Here is a 16,804-nt window from a genome sequence, read left to right on the forward strand (position 1 = left end):
CGTGAAAAGCCGATGCCTGCGGCGTAGGGATGCGGGAGAGGGGGAAGATCCCGCACGTCCATCCCTGCTCTGTCTTTCGCTTTAAAAGGTCCGGATCTTCCCGGTCATCTGATCCAGGTCAAGCAGGACTTTCCGTTGGAGACGGATCCCACCGGAGCATCTTCCCACAGCGGCTGCTTCCCCCCGCCAGGAAGGCGTGAGGCTCCTTCCGTCCCTGGAATACCGAGAGGTAAAATATTCCCGGCTCGCTTTCTCCTTGGCAGGGCGAATGAAATCCTGGGATTTGCGGGGGCTCCTTAAGGTGGATGGCGTTGATTCCCAGGCCGGGTTGGGACTGACTCCCAGGCCGGGTTGGGATTAATCCCCGGGCCGGGTTGGGCTTCCTAGGCCATCCCACCCGGTTTGAGGAGCCCCACGCAGGGTTAATTCCCACCACACCCCACCCCACCCCACAGCCCCCGAGATCCCAAAAAACCGGGACGCTCCTACCTGAGGAATGACGTGGAGGTGTCCAGGCAGGGGAGGGGATTGATGGAGGGAGTCGGGGGGTGGCGGAAGGAGATTCCCGATCCCGGGGCAATGTGGGCACCGGGATTTCCGTGCCCTGCAGCCCTCATCCCTGTGCCCTGCCCGCAGGTCGATCCCATTGCCGGTGCTCTCCCGCCCATGGATGCCCTCCCGCCATGAGCACTGACGCCGAGCAGAGAATTCCCCTCTGGAGCATCTCCAGCTGGGCCAGCTCTGAGACGCCCCCCAACAGCAGCGCGGCGGCGGCGGCGGGAGAGGCTCCGGAGCGCGGCGGGAACGCGGCGGGAATGGCGGGAACGGCGGGAATGGCGGGAATGGTGGTGCTGCAGTGCGTCTACGGCCTGGTGTGCCTGCTGGGGCTGCTGGGCAACGCGCTGGTCATCTTCGTCATCCTGCGCTACGCCAAGATGAAGACGGCCACCAACATCTACCTGCTCAACCTGGCCATCGCCGACGAGCTCTTCATGCTCAGCGTGCCCTTCGTGGCCACGGCGGCGGCGCTGCGGCGCTGGCCCTTCGGCCGCGCGCTCTGCCGGACCGTGCTGGGCGTGGACGGCCTCAACATGTTCAGCAGCGTCTTCTGCCTCACGGTGCTCAGCCTGGACCGCTACATCGCCGTGGTGCACCCGCTGCGCGCCGCCTCCTACCGCCGGCCACGCGTGGCCAAGCTGGTCAACGGCGGCGTGTGGCTGCTGGCGCTGCTGGTGGCCTCGCCCATCCCGGTGTTCGCCGGCACGGCGGTGACCGGCGACGGCCGGGCGGTGGCCTGCGACCTGCTGTGGCCCAGCCCGGCGTGGGCGGCCGCCTTCGTGGTGTACAGCAGCGCGCTGGGCTTCGTGCTGCCCGTGGTGGCCATGGCGCTGTGCTACCTGCTGCTGGCGGGCAAGATGCGGGTGGTGGCGCAGGGCGTGGGGTGGCGGCAGCGGCGGCGCTCCGAGGGGAAGCTGACGCGCCTGGTGGTCACCGTGGTGGCCGCCTTCGTGGTCTGCTGGCTGCCCTTCTACGTGGTGCAGCTGCTGGAGCTGCTGCTGCCCGGCCGGCTGGACGCCAGCGCGCACAACGCCTCGCTGCTGCTCAGCTACTCCAACAGCTGCGCCAACCCCATCCTCTACGGATTGCTCTCCGAGAATTTCCGGAATTCCTTCCACGGCGTGCTGCGCCGCTGCCGGGATTCCGGCCTGTGCTGCTGCCGCGCCGGCGACGGGGATGGAGGGGACAGCGAGGACGAGGAGGAGCCCCTGGATTACTGCGCCGCGCCCCGCGGGGACAACAAGGGCTGCGTGTGTCCCCCCCTGCCCTGCCAGCAGCACCCCCTGCGCCCCCAGCCCTGCTGCGCGCCCGGAGCCCTCCTGCCCAAAACCACTCCCTTCTAGGGCACCCCGGAATCTGGGAGGAAAGGGGATGGAGAGGGCCCGGAACGCTGCGCCGCTCTCCGAAATAAAAAGCCATAAGACTGGCCTGGGATGGAGCGAATCCCATGGACTGTGTGGTTATTGCCATTACCCCGGCACCCAGGAGCCTTCAGCGGGGACGCGGAGGATCCCAAAATGTCCGTGAGAGCACGGCCCTCCCGCTTAACAAATAATGAATGCACGTTCCTTCCCAAGAGACCGGGAAAAATCCCGAAGCCCATCAGCTCCGCTGCATCTGCAGCAGAAGGACATCCCATCATATGCACCTCTACCCCCGCCCCCCCCCCCCAAAAAAAAATTCCCAGGATTTTAGCACCCCCAGGACCAAATTGCCACAAAAGAAACCCCAGGAGAAACAAATTTTGGTGGACCTCATCCCGGGGTGAGGGACAGCACACGGAGGTCCCATGGAATGAGCCACTTCCAGCTTATTTGGGGTTTAACTTTGTCCTTGGAATGTTATCCGTGTCATCCATTACTTATGGCTCATCCCTTCCATTTGAATCCCGCTGGGGAAGTGACCAGCTGGGAATGTTTTCATCCCAGTGCTGCCCTGAATGCTCCGGGGTTTTCCTGCACTTCTGGAGGAATCTTTGGGAAGGGGAGAAAGAACATTCCCTGAGCAGTTCCTCTGAGCCAGGCTGGCAAAGCTTTATTGGTGTCCACACAGGATCTCCACGAGGCAATTCCCGTCGCGCGGGGTAAAATTCCAATAAATAAATAAAGATTTACAAACGTGCCGAGGAAGGGAAGGATAAAACGGGGAGTGTCGGGAATTCAGGACTCGGACACCGTAAGGAATTTGTGATAAGATAAAACTCCGCAGTGGGAATCTGCGATAAGAGGGAAGGGGGAGGGGGGGGGGGAGGGAGTTTTTGGGGGTGTGGTGGCAAAACCTGGGATCCAGCCAGGAACGAGCAGGGTTTGGAGCTGGATAACGAGGAGAGATCCATGGGAAGCAGATCCTGCAGATGGGATGACGCCTTTATCAGTGTCTTCCCACCTTCAACCCTTAACCTTTCCTTCCCTTCCCTTCCTTTGGATATTCTTCCCGAGGGACACCTCTGTATTTTGATATCTCTTTCTGGATAATTACAGATCATCAAAACAGCTCCGTCCTTCCCACTGCAGCCCAACATCCGTAGATTTACAGCCCTCATTCCGTGTGGTTTCCCTTTAACCCATCCCAAGGAATCCATGGACACGACCCTCGGTTACCCGGCCTTTGGGATAACGACCTTTTGGGAAAGCTACAATTCCTACAACGCCTCTATTTTGGTTTTCCTGGGAATTTGCAGCCGAGGTTTCGCATTCCAGGGGGGGATGCTGCGTGCTGGGAAGTTTATAGGGTGGGAAGGGGGAATGTAGGGGAACAGAACCCCCCGGCTCTGATCCCAGACTCCCAAAACTTCGGCCGCTCTGGGACAATAAATGTTTCACAGGCATGAAGCTGTCAGCGCCCGCTCTGACATTCCCGCTCCAACGGCAGCCGGAGCAGGACCCCCCCCTTTGGCTCCCCAGGGAATGACAGAGCTGGAAAAACAGATCCTTCTCCAGAATTGCCCCCAGTCTGTGGCTGGGAATGAGCGGCGAGCTGGATGCCGCCTCGTGGGAATGTTTTGCCTTGGGATAGAGTCAGCCCGGGACGAGGGAAAATCCCGGCGGACGGGAGGGGGGCGGGGTCACAAAAATCCCCCAAATCCAACAATTCAAGGCAACGACGGCGGAAAATCAGGGAAGAAACTGGATGTGGCTCTGCAGCAGCGCAAACCTTTCCCACAAAACCCACCCCGGCAGCCTCAGCGTCCCTGCTTAACCTCCACATCCCGCAAAAATGTAACGAGAGGGAATGGGAGTCAGGGATTTGAGTCCCGCCTTGGTGACACTGAGCCGGGTCCAGTGCTGTCACCGGGGGCTTCAGGTGACAAGTGCTTCCCACAGCATCTTTGCTCCTTCTTCCATCACCCCTCAGCTTAAAACAAACCAACCCCATCCCGAAGAAAAGCGGGAGCCTCCCGGCTCGGGAAAACCGTCCAGCCCAGGGGAGGGGCACTGGGGTGGAGGTGTCCTTCCGAAGTCCCCGCCTTGGTAACCCCGTGCCCTCATCCCACGGCTTCAGAGTCCCTTCCACACGGAGCCGCCCCTCCCGGGTTTTTCCTTGCGGTTTTCCCGACCGCCGGCTCGGGAAGAGGAAAGCTGGACGCCGAGGAAGCGGGAACGCAGCAGGAGCGGAGCGGCCTCCGGGCGTTCTGCTTTCCCCGCTCCCCGGCGCCAGCCTTCCACGAGGCAGTATTTCTGGGAGTGGGGTGATCGCAGCTTTTCCCGAATTATCATGGAAAAATTCCAGCCGGGGGTCGGGCGGGGGGTGGAGGGTCGCGGGGGGGCGAGGGGGGGAATAAATGTCACCCAGTTCGCCTCCCGGCGTCCCTACGGCTTCTGTGCGGAGGGGACCGGCTGAAGCCCCAGCTCCTTCTCCTGGGGGCCGCTGTACTTGTAATCCATGGAGCCGTGGGAGCGGCAGCGCTTCCTGGCCAGGTGCAATCCCAGCCCCAGCAGCGCCAGCAGGCTCAGGAGGGCACCCGCGGCGATGGCCACCAGCAGCCCCGGGTGCAGCCGCTCGGCCTTGGGCGGGGGCCGGCTGGGCACGGGCGTGGGCGGGACGGGCTCCGAATCGCCCGAGAACGCTTCGTCGCCGTCCCCGTCCGGGATGGGGAGGCACTCGTTGTCGCGGAGGTATCGGCCGTGGGGACAGTGGCACTGGTAGCTGCCGGGGGTGTTGGTGCAGTTGAACTCGCAGTGACCGCTGTCGCACTCATCCAGGTCCACGCACAGGTCGCCGTCGTCCAGCACGAAGCCCTCGGGACAGTCGCAGGAGCCGCCGGCGTCGCACACGGCCGGGCACTCGGTGGCGTTGCAGTACAGGCGACAGGCGGTGGCGTCCCGCGGGTCCACGGCGTAGCCGGGGTGGCAAGCGCAGCGGTAGCCGTGGGGCAGCTCCTCGCAGCGCTGCTGGCACGGCGCCTCGAGGCAGGGCGGCCGCGGCTGGCAGCGCCCGTCCACCATCGCGTAGCCGCTGTGACAGCGGCACTCGAAGCCGCCCTGGGTGTTCACGCACTGCTGCTCGCACGGGCCGGGCTCGCTGGCGCAGTCGTCGATGTCCTCGCAGCCGACGCCGTCGGCCGCCAGCCGGTAGCCCACGAAGCACATGCACACGAAGGAGCCGTCGGCCACCACGCAGTGATGGTGGCACGGCGACCCCTCGCAGAGGGAGCGACAGCCGCGCCCGTCCGCGGCCAGCACCGTGCCCTCGGCGCAGGAGCAGCGCGGCAGCCCGCGCTCCTCTCCGCACGTCCCCGCGCAGCCGCCGCCGGCCACCTCGCAGGGCCACGCTCCCGGGATGTCGCGGCTCCAGCGCGGCCCCGCGCTGTCCCCATCCTCGTCGCAGCGCAGCTCCAGCCCGAACTCAGGGATGAAGGCCACGCTGCGCGGGGGCAGCGCCAGGAACTCCGCTCCGCGGGCGCCGAACGGGGTGGCGTAGGTGACGAGGACGCCCTGCGGGGCGGCCAGGCGGGGACAGCTGCCGCCGTAGCTGTACTGGCAGAGGAAGCCGTCGGCCGCCTCGTCGCAGCGCCGCTCCTCCCAGCGCAGCTCCCGGGACACGGTCACGCAGCGCTCGCCGCAGCGCCGCCCCGACGGCGCCCAGTTGGTGTAGTCGGTGCTGCGGTCGCCGGTGACCCAGCGGAAGCCGCGGAGCCGCTGGCTGGGCTCGGTGCAGGACAAGGACGGCGACAGCGACAGCCCGAGCCAGAGCCGCCCCGCGCGGTTCTGCAGCAGCAGCGCGATCGCCTCCTCGGCCACGGTGGAGCGCACGGTCATGAGGTGCCCCCCGCCCCGCTCGCAGCCCTCGCTGGCGGCCGAGAAGGGCCGGGCCGCCCAGAACACGGCGAAACACTCGTGCTCCAGGCACTGCGCGCCCGCGGGGAACACGTCCCGCGGCTGGCCCAGCGCCACCGTGCCCAGCAGCAGCAGCGGCAGCAGCGGCCGCATGGCCCGCGGAGGGGGCGGCCGGCGGCGCCCGAGCTGTGCCCGGCCCGCTCGGCCCGGCCGCCCTTTATAGCGGCTCCAGCCGGGGAAGGAAGCGCCCGGGGGCCGGGAGGGAGCGCGGTGAATCCCGGCCAGGCGCTGCCCCCGCCCCGCTCCCCTCCCGCATCCTCCCGGCGGCTCCGCCCCGGCGGGGCCCGCCCGGCAGCGCGGGGGGGGCCGGAGCGGCGGGGGCGGCCCGCGGGATGGGTGCGGGATGCGCAAGGAGCCGGGAAAAACGGCGTGAGCCTTGGGAAAAGGGGGGAACAGCAGAGCGATTTCACGGGAGGGAGCCTGGCGTGGGAGTAGCGCGGGTGGGAATCGTTATCCCGCCGGGATGATCTTCATCCCACTGGGATGTCACCCAGTTGCTGCCACAGGGCTGGCACCGGGGAGGGAGACCACGGCTCAAATCCCGTGTCCGGCTCTGGATCCAGCATGGAAAGAAAAGAGCTTGGAGCGCGTCCATAGATGGGAATGGCGCTGGGAAGGAGCTGGAGCAGCAGGAGGGAGCTGGGAAAGGGGCTCAGCCCGGAGAAAAGGAGGCTCCAGGGGGGGGGACCTTTTCCCTCTCCACAGTCCCTGACAGCAGGGCGGAGCCGGGTGCGATTGGGATCCGCCCCCAGGGAATGAGGAACGGGATGAAGGGAAACGGTTTAGGCAGGATTCGGGAAAATTTCTTGGATAAATAATTAACATATAATTCCATCTTTTAATCTATAATCATTTATAATTTATTTAGTTCTACTACTTGGTATTATTATTATTATTATTATTATTATTATTAAGCGTTATTTTGACCCCTTTCCCCATCTTCCCTTTTCCCCACGGACACCTCCCAGTGGATATCCCATTCCACGAGTTTCTCCTTGGGGGATCCCTCCGTGCTGCCAGAACGGAGGCAGCAGCAACCTAAAAATGCAACCCCGAGCTTCTCCGCTCCACCAAAAGGGGATTTGAGCCTGTTTGTTTACGGAATTCCAACAGCCTCGGCCTCTGGGATGAGCAGCAAATCCCAATTTCCTGGGATCACCTCGAGGAAATTCCTTTATTAAACTTTATGAAACTTCTTTGCACTTTGTTGACCTTCATTAAACCCTTGGGGTTTGTTCTGTCCTCTCCTAACTCCGGGTGCTTCCTGTACACCCCGTGAGGCTGCAGGGAAAAGGGAAGCTGGGGAAAATAAAATTAATAATAAGTATTAATTATTAACAATTAATAACTTTTTAATTTTAAATTTTAATTTAAATTAATAACAATTTAATTCCAGCTGCAGGGATGAACCTCAGGGAGAAAGCGTCCGTGGGGGAGCTTGGAACGAAGAATTTATCCAAGCAGGATGATTCCTGGGAATCTCCTGGGGAGCTGGATAACTCCAGCCTTTCTTGGCTTTAGGAGCACCTGTCGTTCCCACAATTTTCCCTTCAGTTTTGCCAATCCTTCTTCCACTTCTCCTTTTACTACGTCTGTTTTCCGGAGAAAACCACCAAGAAAAGAGGGGAAACATCCGGGCAAACCACAGGGAAAGAAGGAAAAGGGAATGCGGTGGAGAGGGGGAAAAAAACCCATAAAATTCTGGCTCTGCCGTTTTGTTGTTGTTTTTCTTTTTTTTAAGCAACTGCAAACCCAGATAAAAAATTCCTTGTCAAGGCTTTTTCCAGGAAAAAACAGAGCCTTCCCAAACAATGATCCCGCTCTGCCGGCCTTGCCCCGCTGACAGCGCTTATCCCTAAAAGATAATCGGGATGGGGTGGGAGGAGCGGGATTAATCACGGTTCAAAAATTCCCTTTATCCCGCTGCCCCAAGGGCTGACTCAGGGTGCCAGCACTGCCCTTCCTGCTGCTTTTCCTCTTCCCAAATCCCATTAATCATGTTTTCCCTGCGGGAGAGGCCTTTCCTTTTGGCTCTGACTCATCCCGGCTGTCCCTGTCACCCCGCTTGGAGCGGGCACTCGGAATGCTTGGCCTGACCCCTGGGTCCGGGGTTTGGTGTCAGCAGGGGGGGATTTTTGGCTTCCTTGCAGGGTTTTGGGATGAGGTTCCTCTGCTGGAATGCTGGCAGTTATCCAAGAGGGAATGGAAAGCAGTGGAATGTAAAATAATGTGAAATATCCTGGGATAATAGGATCTAAAAGAGGTCAATCCTATTATTTGGTCCCAAAAAAGCCCTCGCACAGAGCGCTGCTGAAATCAAAGGAATTGCTCGTGGATTTGGGATCTTGGCCATGGGATTAGAGCCTTGGTTATGGGATTGGGACCTTGGTTGTGGGATTGGGACCTTGGCAACAGGATTGGGACCTTGGTTGTGGGTTTGGGACCTTGGCCATGGGATTGGGACCTTGGCCATGGGATTGGGACTTTGGTCGTGGGATTGGGACTTTAGTTGTGGGATTGGAACTTTGGCAATGGGATTGGGACCTTGGCCATGGGATTGGGACTTTGGTCATGGGATTGGGACTTTAGTTGTGGGATTGGAACTTTGGCAATGGGATTGGGGCCTTGCTCACAGTTTTAGGAACTTGCTCATGGTCTTAGGACCTTGCCCGTGGGTTGAGGTCCTTCCTCATGGTCTTGGGACTTCCCTCCTGGTTTTAGGAACTTGGTCATGGGATTAGGATCTTGGTCATGGATTTGGGACTCTGCTCACATGGTTAGGACCTTGATTGTGGTTTTAGGACCTTTTTTAATGGATTTAGGACCTTTTTTAATGGATTTAGGACCTTTTTTATGGGTTTAGGACCTTCCACATGGTCTTGGGATCCAACTGATCCCATCCGAATGCTCCCACCCCAGCGCCTTGGCAGGGATGAAATGAATGGCCCCTGCCCAGCACCACAAATCCCAGGGAAGGCTGAGATCATGGGATAAGCCCCAGGAAAGGATTTGGGATCACCACCCACTGCCATGGGGAACACAAGGATTAGGAGCACCAATCCATGGATTTTTAGGAATATCTTTATTAAAACCCACTACAAACATGTTTTTGTTCAGGTGTCCTTGGAATTCTGTCCGGAAAGTGGCACTGGGATAACTTTATCCTGTGAATCCAAGAGTTTCATTCTGGGAAAACAAAGCACTCATCCATGACAAAAGATTCCAAGGAGTGGGATGAACATCCCGTCTCCTGTGGAAGCCAGGGCACCAAATGATCCCACTCTGATTTGTGGGATTCACCCGCCCCCAGATAACTTCCTAAGGAGGCCACGGATCAGGATGTGGCAGGAAAATCAGGAGACATGAGGTTGGATCCAGGTGGAATTGCACCAGGAGGGAGGAAACACTCCATTCAGGAGAATCCAAACTAAACCTTGGCCCAAATCCCTGTCTTCCCTAGGCTGGATCCACCATCATTCCCCGCTGGAATACGCAGAGGTTGGAACAGAAATGGGGATTATCGTTTTTTCGGGAATGAACCGCACACCTCAGGTTTTTCCCAGCTCTAATTCCACCCTCATCCCACCTTTTCCCTTTTGGTAGCCTTCTATCCCATAAAACCCTCAAGGCTGTCTCTTCCCAGAGATCCCAAGCCGGCATAACTGGATGGGACCATTCATTTTCTTAATCAGTTCAGGTATTCCCAGTACTTTGGTGCCTCGGGATTTGGGAATTCTCGGCAGGATTTCCAAGAATCCCGCTGCTGCATTCCCCCCTTTCTCCCAACACAGGCAGCACATGGAAAACACTCCCATTGGCTCCATTTCCCTGTTCGCAGCTCACAATGGAGCTGGGAGACAAGAAAAAAGCAGGAAAGGGTTTTCCTCGACACATGGAATGACAGGATGCGGCTCCCTGCCCACTGCAAACTCCTTTGTGCCCCATTCCCATTCCCGGGGCAACTGGGCTCCGAGGACAAAATAATTCCAACAGAAATTCAGGAAGAGGCTGGAGCCTTCAAATCCCATGGCTGTTCTTTTCCAGCCCTTCCTCTGGTTTATCCTCATGGATAAAGCACGGAGGAGGTGCTGCTGGATGTGCCCCTCAGGATTTTGGGGAGAATTCCCACTGGAAAAGGCTGGAAGGAGCTCAAGGAACCTGGGGAAGCACCTGGGGAGTGTTTGGGGAGTTACAAGTTTGACCCGAAATAATAATAATCAGCAAATATTCCCATTCCAGGGTGTTCCTTACACAGGGAAAGGGGGAAAACAGGCTCAGCCTGGAGCCAGGAAGGATCCTTCCCAAAAAAACGTGATCCAACAGGAAAAGGCTGGCCTCCCATGCGGCTGGTGGGAAGGAGAGCATTGTTTTCTCTGTTTGGACGTGGATTTGGGCAGGATACTCTGGAAATGAGGATGTGGTTATTCCAAACACAGCTTTTCCTACTTTTTGGCCATTCCTTGGCTCCATGCTGAGCAGTTTTCCTGGGGTTTAGGGGAGAGATTTTTAATAAACCCCCCCAAAAATAGCCTTTAAACCCCACCCTGGTTGTGCCTGCAGGGGCCTGCTCGAGCTCTGCTGAGGCACATCCCAATTCCAAACCCATTTCCAGGAGAATTCCAAGCCCTTTTCCAGAAGAGTTTCAAATCCTTTTTCATCCCAATTTCAAACCATTTTCCAGGAGAATTTCCAAACCTTTTCCATCCCAATTTCAAATCATTTCCCAGGAGAATTTCCAAACCCTTTTCCATCCCAATTTCAAACCATTTTCCAGGAGATTATCAAACCCTTTTCCATCCCGATTTCAAGCCCTTTTCCATCCCAATTTCGACCCCTTTTCCCGGAGAATGAGGCAAATCCAAGGCTGGAACGCAGCCATGGAGGGGGGAGCATGGCACAAGGGGCCACAGCAGAATTCCAGGTGAGTTTCCCTTTAGGAGCACGACCCAATAATTCCCAATCTGCCTTTCGGAGCAGCGCTGAGGAGGCAAATCCCACCCCATTCCCTCTCCCCTCTCGTTAACCCTTGGAGCAGCAGGACCGCAAATCCCACCGGGACAGCTGGAGGAGCTCGCTCTGGGCACAGAATTCCCCGCCACCGTTTTACTGGGATTTTTAACCCCTTCCTACCTGCGCTCCCCGCGGCTCTCGGGCTGCTCGGGCACCCAGCAATAATTATCGGCCGCGCTTTTGGCCGCCGGCTTCTCCCTCCTGGCCGCCCTTCTCCTACAAGCCACGAGCGCCAGGGCGAACGCCAGCAGGAGCAGGATGGCCACCAGGCTGCCCACGATGTAATAGAGCAGCAGCCGCGGCCCATCTGCGCTGTGCTCGTCCGAGCCGCCTCCCGATCCCGCCGTGGGCATTCCCGGAGTCCGCGGGGTGCTCGTGGTCCATGGGACGCGTGTGGTGCGTGGGATGCCGGAGCTCCGCGGGATGTCGGAGGTCTGCGGGATGATGCCGGAGCTCTGCGGGATGATGCTGGAATTCTGCGGGATGCTGCTGGAGCTCTGCGGGATGCTGCTTGGGATCGCCTCTCCGGGCCTGCAGCCGTGCCCATCCTCATCCCGGCGGGAGCCAGGCGGGCACAGGCACTCGTAGCCGCCGGGGAAGTTGCGGCAGGCGCCGGGACACGGATCCCGCAGGCACTCATCCACATCCAGGCAGGAATCGCCTCCCGGCTGCCGCTGGAAGCCGGGCCGGCAGGCGCAGCGGAAGGAGCCGGGAATGTTGATGCAGAGCTGCGGGCACGCGTGGGGCTGAGCACACTCGTCCACGTCGTGGCACTGGCGGCCAGCGGGCCCCGCGGGGCGGTAGCCGGGCTGGCAGTGGCACTGGAAGCCGCCGGGAGTGTTGTGGCACCGGTGCTGGCACGGCCCCGACTCGCACTCGTCCACATCCAAGCAGGCGCGTCCGTCGGGTGCCAGGGCGAACCCAGGCTCGCAGCCGCACTCGAAGCCGCTGGGCAGCGTCCGGCAGGATCCCTGGCAGGGACTGGGGTGGCAGGAATCCTCGGGAACGCAGGAGGCCATGTCGGCGGCCAGCGCGTAGCCGGGGTGGCAGGCGCAGCGCGGGGACTCGCCGGCCGCCTCGACGCAGAGCTGCTGGCAGCCGCCGTTGCGGTGGCCGCAGGTGACCGGGCACAGGGGACCCGGCGGGTGCCAGGCGAAGCCGCCCCCGGCCAGCGGCCCCTTGCAGACGGCGAAGGGCGAGCCCCGGCCGCCGTCGCCGCCGCCGTCGCACTGCACCTCGGCCAGCGTGCCGAAGGGCGCGGCGTCCAGGTGGGCGCTGCGCACGCCGAACGGGGTGCTGTAGGTGACCCTGGCGCGCCCCGCCAGCGGCAGCGGCCCGCACATTCCCTGGAAGCTGAACTTGCACAGGAAAGCCGGGAGCGGGCTGCGGCACGGCCGGTCCGTCCAGCCCCCGGCGCCGTGCGGGCCGGGCGGCCGCAGGGCCACGCAGCGGGAGCTCACGCAGGTGACCGCCGGCTCCGCCGCCCACTCCGAGAAGTTGCCCGGCTCCCCTCCGGCCACCCAGGAGAAGCCTCGCAGCGGCTCGTGCGGCCGCACGCAGTGACCCCTGGGCAGGGCGAGCCCGAGCCAGGCCGGGCCGGCCCAGCGGGCCGTGGCCAGCAGCTCCCGCAGCCGCTCGGCCTCGCGGGCGCTGCCCACCGCCGCCAGGTTGCCGCCGTCCCGGCGGCAGCGCTCCTGGGCGCTTTTCCAGGCGCTCTCGTCCCGGTGCAGGGTGTAGCAGGCGCTGCCGGCGCACAGCACCGCCGCCTCCTCGGCCCCGCTGCCCCGCGCCAGCGGCAGCAGCAGCGGCAGCAGCAGCAGCAGCGGCCGGAGCGTGGCCATGCCGCCGGACAAGTGGACAAATGACCGGCGGCGCTCACATCCCGGCGTCCCGCCGAGCTCTCCCGAAACACATCCTGTGCTCCCGGCTTTCCCTATTTATCACCGGAGGCCGCGGCTTCCTGTAGCGGGGAGCCGCTTGTTGGGCTCCCTGGCTTCCCTTTCCCGCCGGCTCCTCGCTCCCATCCCAAAGTTTCGGGAAAAACACGCCGCGCTCCTGTTTTTTTTTGGTGCCGCTCCTGCTTTTTTTTTTTTTTTCTTTTTCCCTCCCAAGAATTTGATTTATTCCCTCCGGCCGCAGCGGAGCTTTTTAAGCCCTAATAGGGGCCGGGAGCTTTCAGGCACGTGTTGCTAAAAGGGGAAGGAAAACATCCCGGCTCCGAAGCCGTGGGATCCGTGGATCTCGGCCGCTGAAAAACAGGGAATATTTGGCTGCGCACGCGCAAAGATTCCAGCGCATTTTTCCCCTTTCTTTAAATAGATGGAAGAGCCCTGAAATAGGAGCTGGGCCGTGGGAAGGGCCTGGGAATGCCAGGATGGAGCCAAGCTCGGCCGGGCTCCGCTGCCATTCCATGGATGAGGATTCCTCACGGAATTCCAGGTTCAGCCTGGAAAAGCTCATCCAAGAGCAGGGCAGGGACGATTCCACCGGACCAGGTTTCTCCAGGCCTTGATGCCGGGATGATCCCAGCTCCCTCCCTGCATTCCCAGGATTTCTCCTGGAGCTTCCCTCTGGCAGCAGCAAATTCAGGATTTAACCCTGGCAGTCTGGGGAATCTTTTCCTGCTTGGCACAGCCATGGATCCACTGCCCATTCCAGGATTCGTGGGGTTAGATGGATTTGGAATTCTTCAGGGAATGGCTGTGATCCAACAGAGAAATGAAAACCAGGAATCTCCTCCTTCCCTTCCCTCCTAAATAAAAACACTGCCAAAAATCCCGATAAGAACTGTGGATTATTCCCAGACCTGCTCATGCACAGCATTCCGGGGAAAGCCCTGGCTGCTGGGATATCTTCTGGAATCTCCCATCCCAGTGAGGGTTCAGGGATCCACAGCCAACGCTCCAAACCCGGAGCATTCTGGGACAACAACTTCCCCCCCCCCCCCCCCCCCCCAAAAAAAAAACAACCCTGGGAGGGAGAAAACCCACCTGGATGCTGTTTCTGATTGGATTTATCCAGAATTCCAGAAGCGGGGGGATTTTTTTTTGGACTTGGAATAAGCGAGCTCAGCACAAAAGCTGCCAGGAAAAACATGGATCATGGTTTGTCTTCCCAGCTGATCCCCCAAAATTCCAACCGACAGCTTCTTTCCACAACCCAAACCAGCATTTTTTTCTATCCAACCAAGTTTTCCTGGAGAAAAACTGGGAATTACTAACTACAGCTCCTCTGATTTTTCCCCGAACTGGGAAAAATCCCCAGATATTTAAATATCATTTAAATACCATTTAAATATTAAAAGTCATTCCAGGATCATTAAGGAATTGGTGGCAATGTTCTTTATTACGATGTGCAGGAAGTCCAGTCGGGAATCCTGTCCCAGGGAAGAACTTCTTGGAATATTCATGGAATATTTGCAAAAATAAAGTTAGAAACCTTTTCCCAGGGCCTTTGTTTTCTCTTTCCCCCCAAAAAATTTTGGAATTTCCCTGTTTCCAGGAGTTTCATGGAGAGGAAAGCTCCCTCCCATCACCTTCAGGGAAATCTGCACATTCCAGGCTTATGTGGCAATATTTCTGGGAATTTTTGGTGCTGCTTTGATTTTTATGGAATATTCCAAACTCCTTCGATTTTCTTGGCTGTTCCCATTGAAAATGGGAACTTTAAAAGGATTTCCTTTCCCAACGCCCCAGGCTGAACACATCCAGAACCCCCCGTTTTCCAGAAGAATCCAATCCCAACAATCTTCTGGAGAGCGCAATTCCCACCGAAGGGAATATCCCGTAGGATCAATTCAATACAATTTTTTTTTAATCGGGAATTGGTGAAAAAGAAGGAATTGGTTTTAAAACGTCGTTGTGGGGAAAAAAAAAAAAAAAAAAGAAGAAGGAAAAGGGCGCGGGATGTGTGACGTCAGCAGCGGCAAATCCCGGGATTGGGATGCGGGACAATGGAGCCGGAGCGGGGGACACCTGCTCGGGAAAAGAATTGGAGGAACTCGGCTCCCTCTGGAGACATCCCAAGGACACGGAGAGGGGGCTGGGAAGCTCCGGGAAGGCGTTTGGAATGGGGCAGCTCCTGTCGGGCGAAATTTTGGGAATTTGGACAATGTAATGGAGCAGGAATTCGCGGGGTTTTAATGGGAACAGAATTCCAAGCTCTGGGAAAAGGAATGGCTTTGTTTAGGTTTTCACATCCCTGCTCCTCTGCTCCCAGGAGATCCCACCTGGAATTCTGCATCCAGCTCAGGAAGGACGTGAAGCTGTTGGAGCAAATCCAGAGGAGGCACTGGGATAATCAGAGGGATGGAGCAGCTCTGCCGCCAGGAAAGACTCCAAGAATTGGGATGGCTCAGCCTGGAAAAGCTTTGGAATGATCCAGGAGCTGAAGGAGCCAAGAAAAATAGGGAGAGATTATTTCCAAGGGATGGAGTGACAGGAGAAGGGGAATGGCTTCCTGCTGCCAGGGAGCAGGTTTGGATGGAACGCTGGGAATAAATCCAGCCCTGGGAGGCTGGGGAGGCCCTGGCACAGATTCCCAGAGAATCTCTGGCTGCTCCATCCCTGGAAGTGTCCCAGGCCAGCTTGGAGCACCTCGGGATAGTGGGAAGTGTCCCTGCCCATGGAATGCGATGAGGAGTTAAGATCCCTTCCAACTGAAACCATTCCATGATTTTCTCTCATGGAGCGGCCGAACACCCACCTGGATGGAACAGAGGAGAGCAAGGAGCAGTTCCCATCCCAAATATCCCGTTCCTTCCAGGCATCTCCCTCCTTTCCATGGAATGAGGGACTTTATTCCTTGGAGTCCAGATTCCAGGCTAGCATTTTCCATCCTTCCTTGCCTATATCTGTTTTTCCTGCCCACGTTTTTCCAACATTGGAGCAACTTCCAGGCTAAAGCTGGGGGTGTTCCAAACAACCTGGAGCAGGTCCAGGAATTCCATATCTCTCTGAATAAAGTCCAAGCTAAAATTCCAGGAGCTCCGTGGGGTGTCTGCCAGGTGGGAGGGAGCTGCTCCAGGGGTTCTGAGTGGCTCCAAGGATTCCGCTGGATGCCAAGTCAGGACACGACCCCTGAGTTTTGTCCTGTTTTTCCAGCCCACTGTGTGTTTGAAGCCAGGAATTCCATTTCCATTTCCATTCCATTTCCATTCCCTTCCCATTTCCATTTCCATTTCCACTCCATTTCCATTTCCATTCCCATTTCCATTTCCATTCCCATTCCCATTTCCATTCCATTCCCATTTCCATTTCCATTCCCATTTCCATTCCATTTCCATTTCCATTTGGAAGCGGTCCCTGGGATTCCCGGGAGGAGAAATTCCCCTGGACCCCAGGAGATCCATGCTCGGAAATTCCTTTGGGATATAAGTGGGGTGCTCTTCCCAAACTCTCTCCTCCTGGGAGTGGAAGGGCTGGAGCACGGCTGGAATATTAGGCTGGATAGCAGCAGGAAAAGTGGGAATCACATCTCTGGAAGCCTTCCATCCAAGAAGGAAAAGCTCCTCAGATCCCAGTGGGAACAGGACAATCATCCTGGGGAAAATCCTCATCCAAAGGGACCTTTTCCCTCTTCCTTGGTTATCTGAGGGAATTTTTTATCAGTCTTGAATTTTTCCCTGTGTTCAGAGCTTTGGAATTACTGCCTGGATTGTTCTGGGTGGTCTGGGGTGGGAATGTGGGGTGGGAGCAACCTCTCCTCCAGATGGAGAAAACAGGGAATTCAGAGGCTTCCACGTGGATGGAGCCCTCCTCCCACCGGGATATTCTCCAAGGAATATTTCCGGGGGAGCTCTGGAATCTCAGAGGGAGGTGAAGGAGAGGACGGAATTAAATCCCAGCCCACATTCCCCGCTTTTCCTTCCAGCGGGAGATTTCGGGATATTAATGTTGGAA

At 58.3% G+C, this 16,804-nt stretch overlaps 3 protein-coding genes across 3 annotated transcripts; 1 reads left to right on the forward strand and 2 right to left on the reverse strand.

The window, feature by feature from the left end:
- Positions 1-683: 683 nt before the first annotated feature.
- SSTR4 (somatostatin receptor 4) lies at positions 684-1,901 on the forward strand (the record flags this gene model as incomplete). Its single annotated transcript, XM_082303440.1, has 1 exon — positions 684-1,901. One exon carries the CDS (start codon positions 684-686, stop codon positions 1,899-1,901), a length of 1,218 nt encoding a protein of 405 aa, XP_082159566.1.
- A 702-nt stretch (positions 1,902-2,603) lies between these two features.
- THBD (thrombomodulin) lies at positions 2,604-6,005 on the reverse strand. The gene has a single exon (XM_082276902.1). The coding sequence runs from the start codon at positions 5,985-5,987 to the stop codon at positions 4,368-4,370; it is 1,620 nt and encodes a 539-aa protein (XP_082133028.1). The 5' UTR covers positions 5,988-6,005; the 3' UTR covers positions 2,604-4,367.
- Positions 6,006-9,078: 3,073 nt separating this feature from the next.
- CD93 (CD93 molecule) lies at positions 9,079-12,784 on the reverse strand. The gene has a single exon (XM_082303034.1). The coding sequence runs from the start codon at positions 12,743-12,745 to the stop codon at positions 11,021-11,023; it is 1,725 nt and encodes a 574-aa protein (XP_082159160.1). The 5' UTR covers positions 12,746-12,784; the 3' UTR covers positions 9,079-11,020.
- Positions 12,785-16,804: the final 4,020 nt, after the last annotated feature.

The sequence above is a fragment of the Coloeus monedula genome (genome assembly GCF_965178545.1).
Source record: "Coloeus monedula genome assembly, chromosome: 2".
NCBI lineage: Eukaryota > Metazoa > Chordata > Aves > Passeriformes > Corvidae > Coloeus > Coloeus monedula.

Bases quoted from the DNA above. Each gene is read 5' to 3' on its own strand.
- THBD (XM_082276902.1), bottom strand. From the start codon at position 5,987: ATGCGGCCGCTGCTGCCGCTGCTGCTGCTGGGCACGGTGGCGCTGGGC.
- CD93 (XM_082303034.1), bottom strand. From the start codon at position 12,745: ATGGCCACGCTCCGGCCGCTGCTGCTGCTGCTGCCGCTGCTGCTGCCG.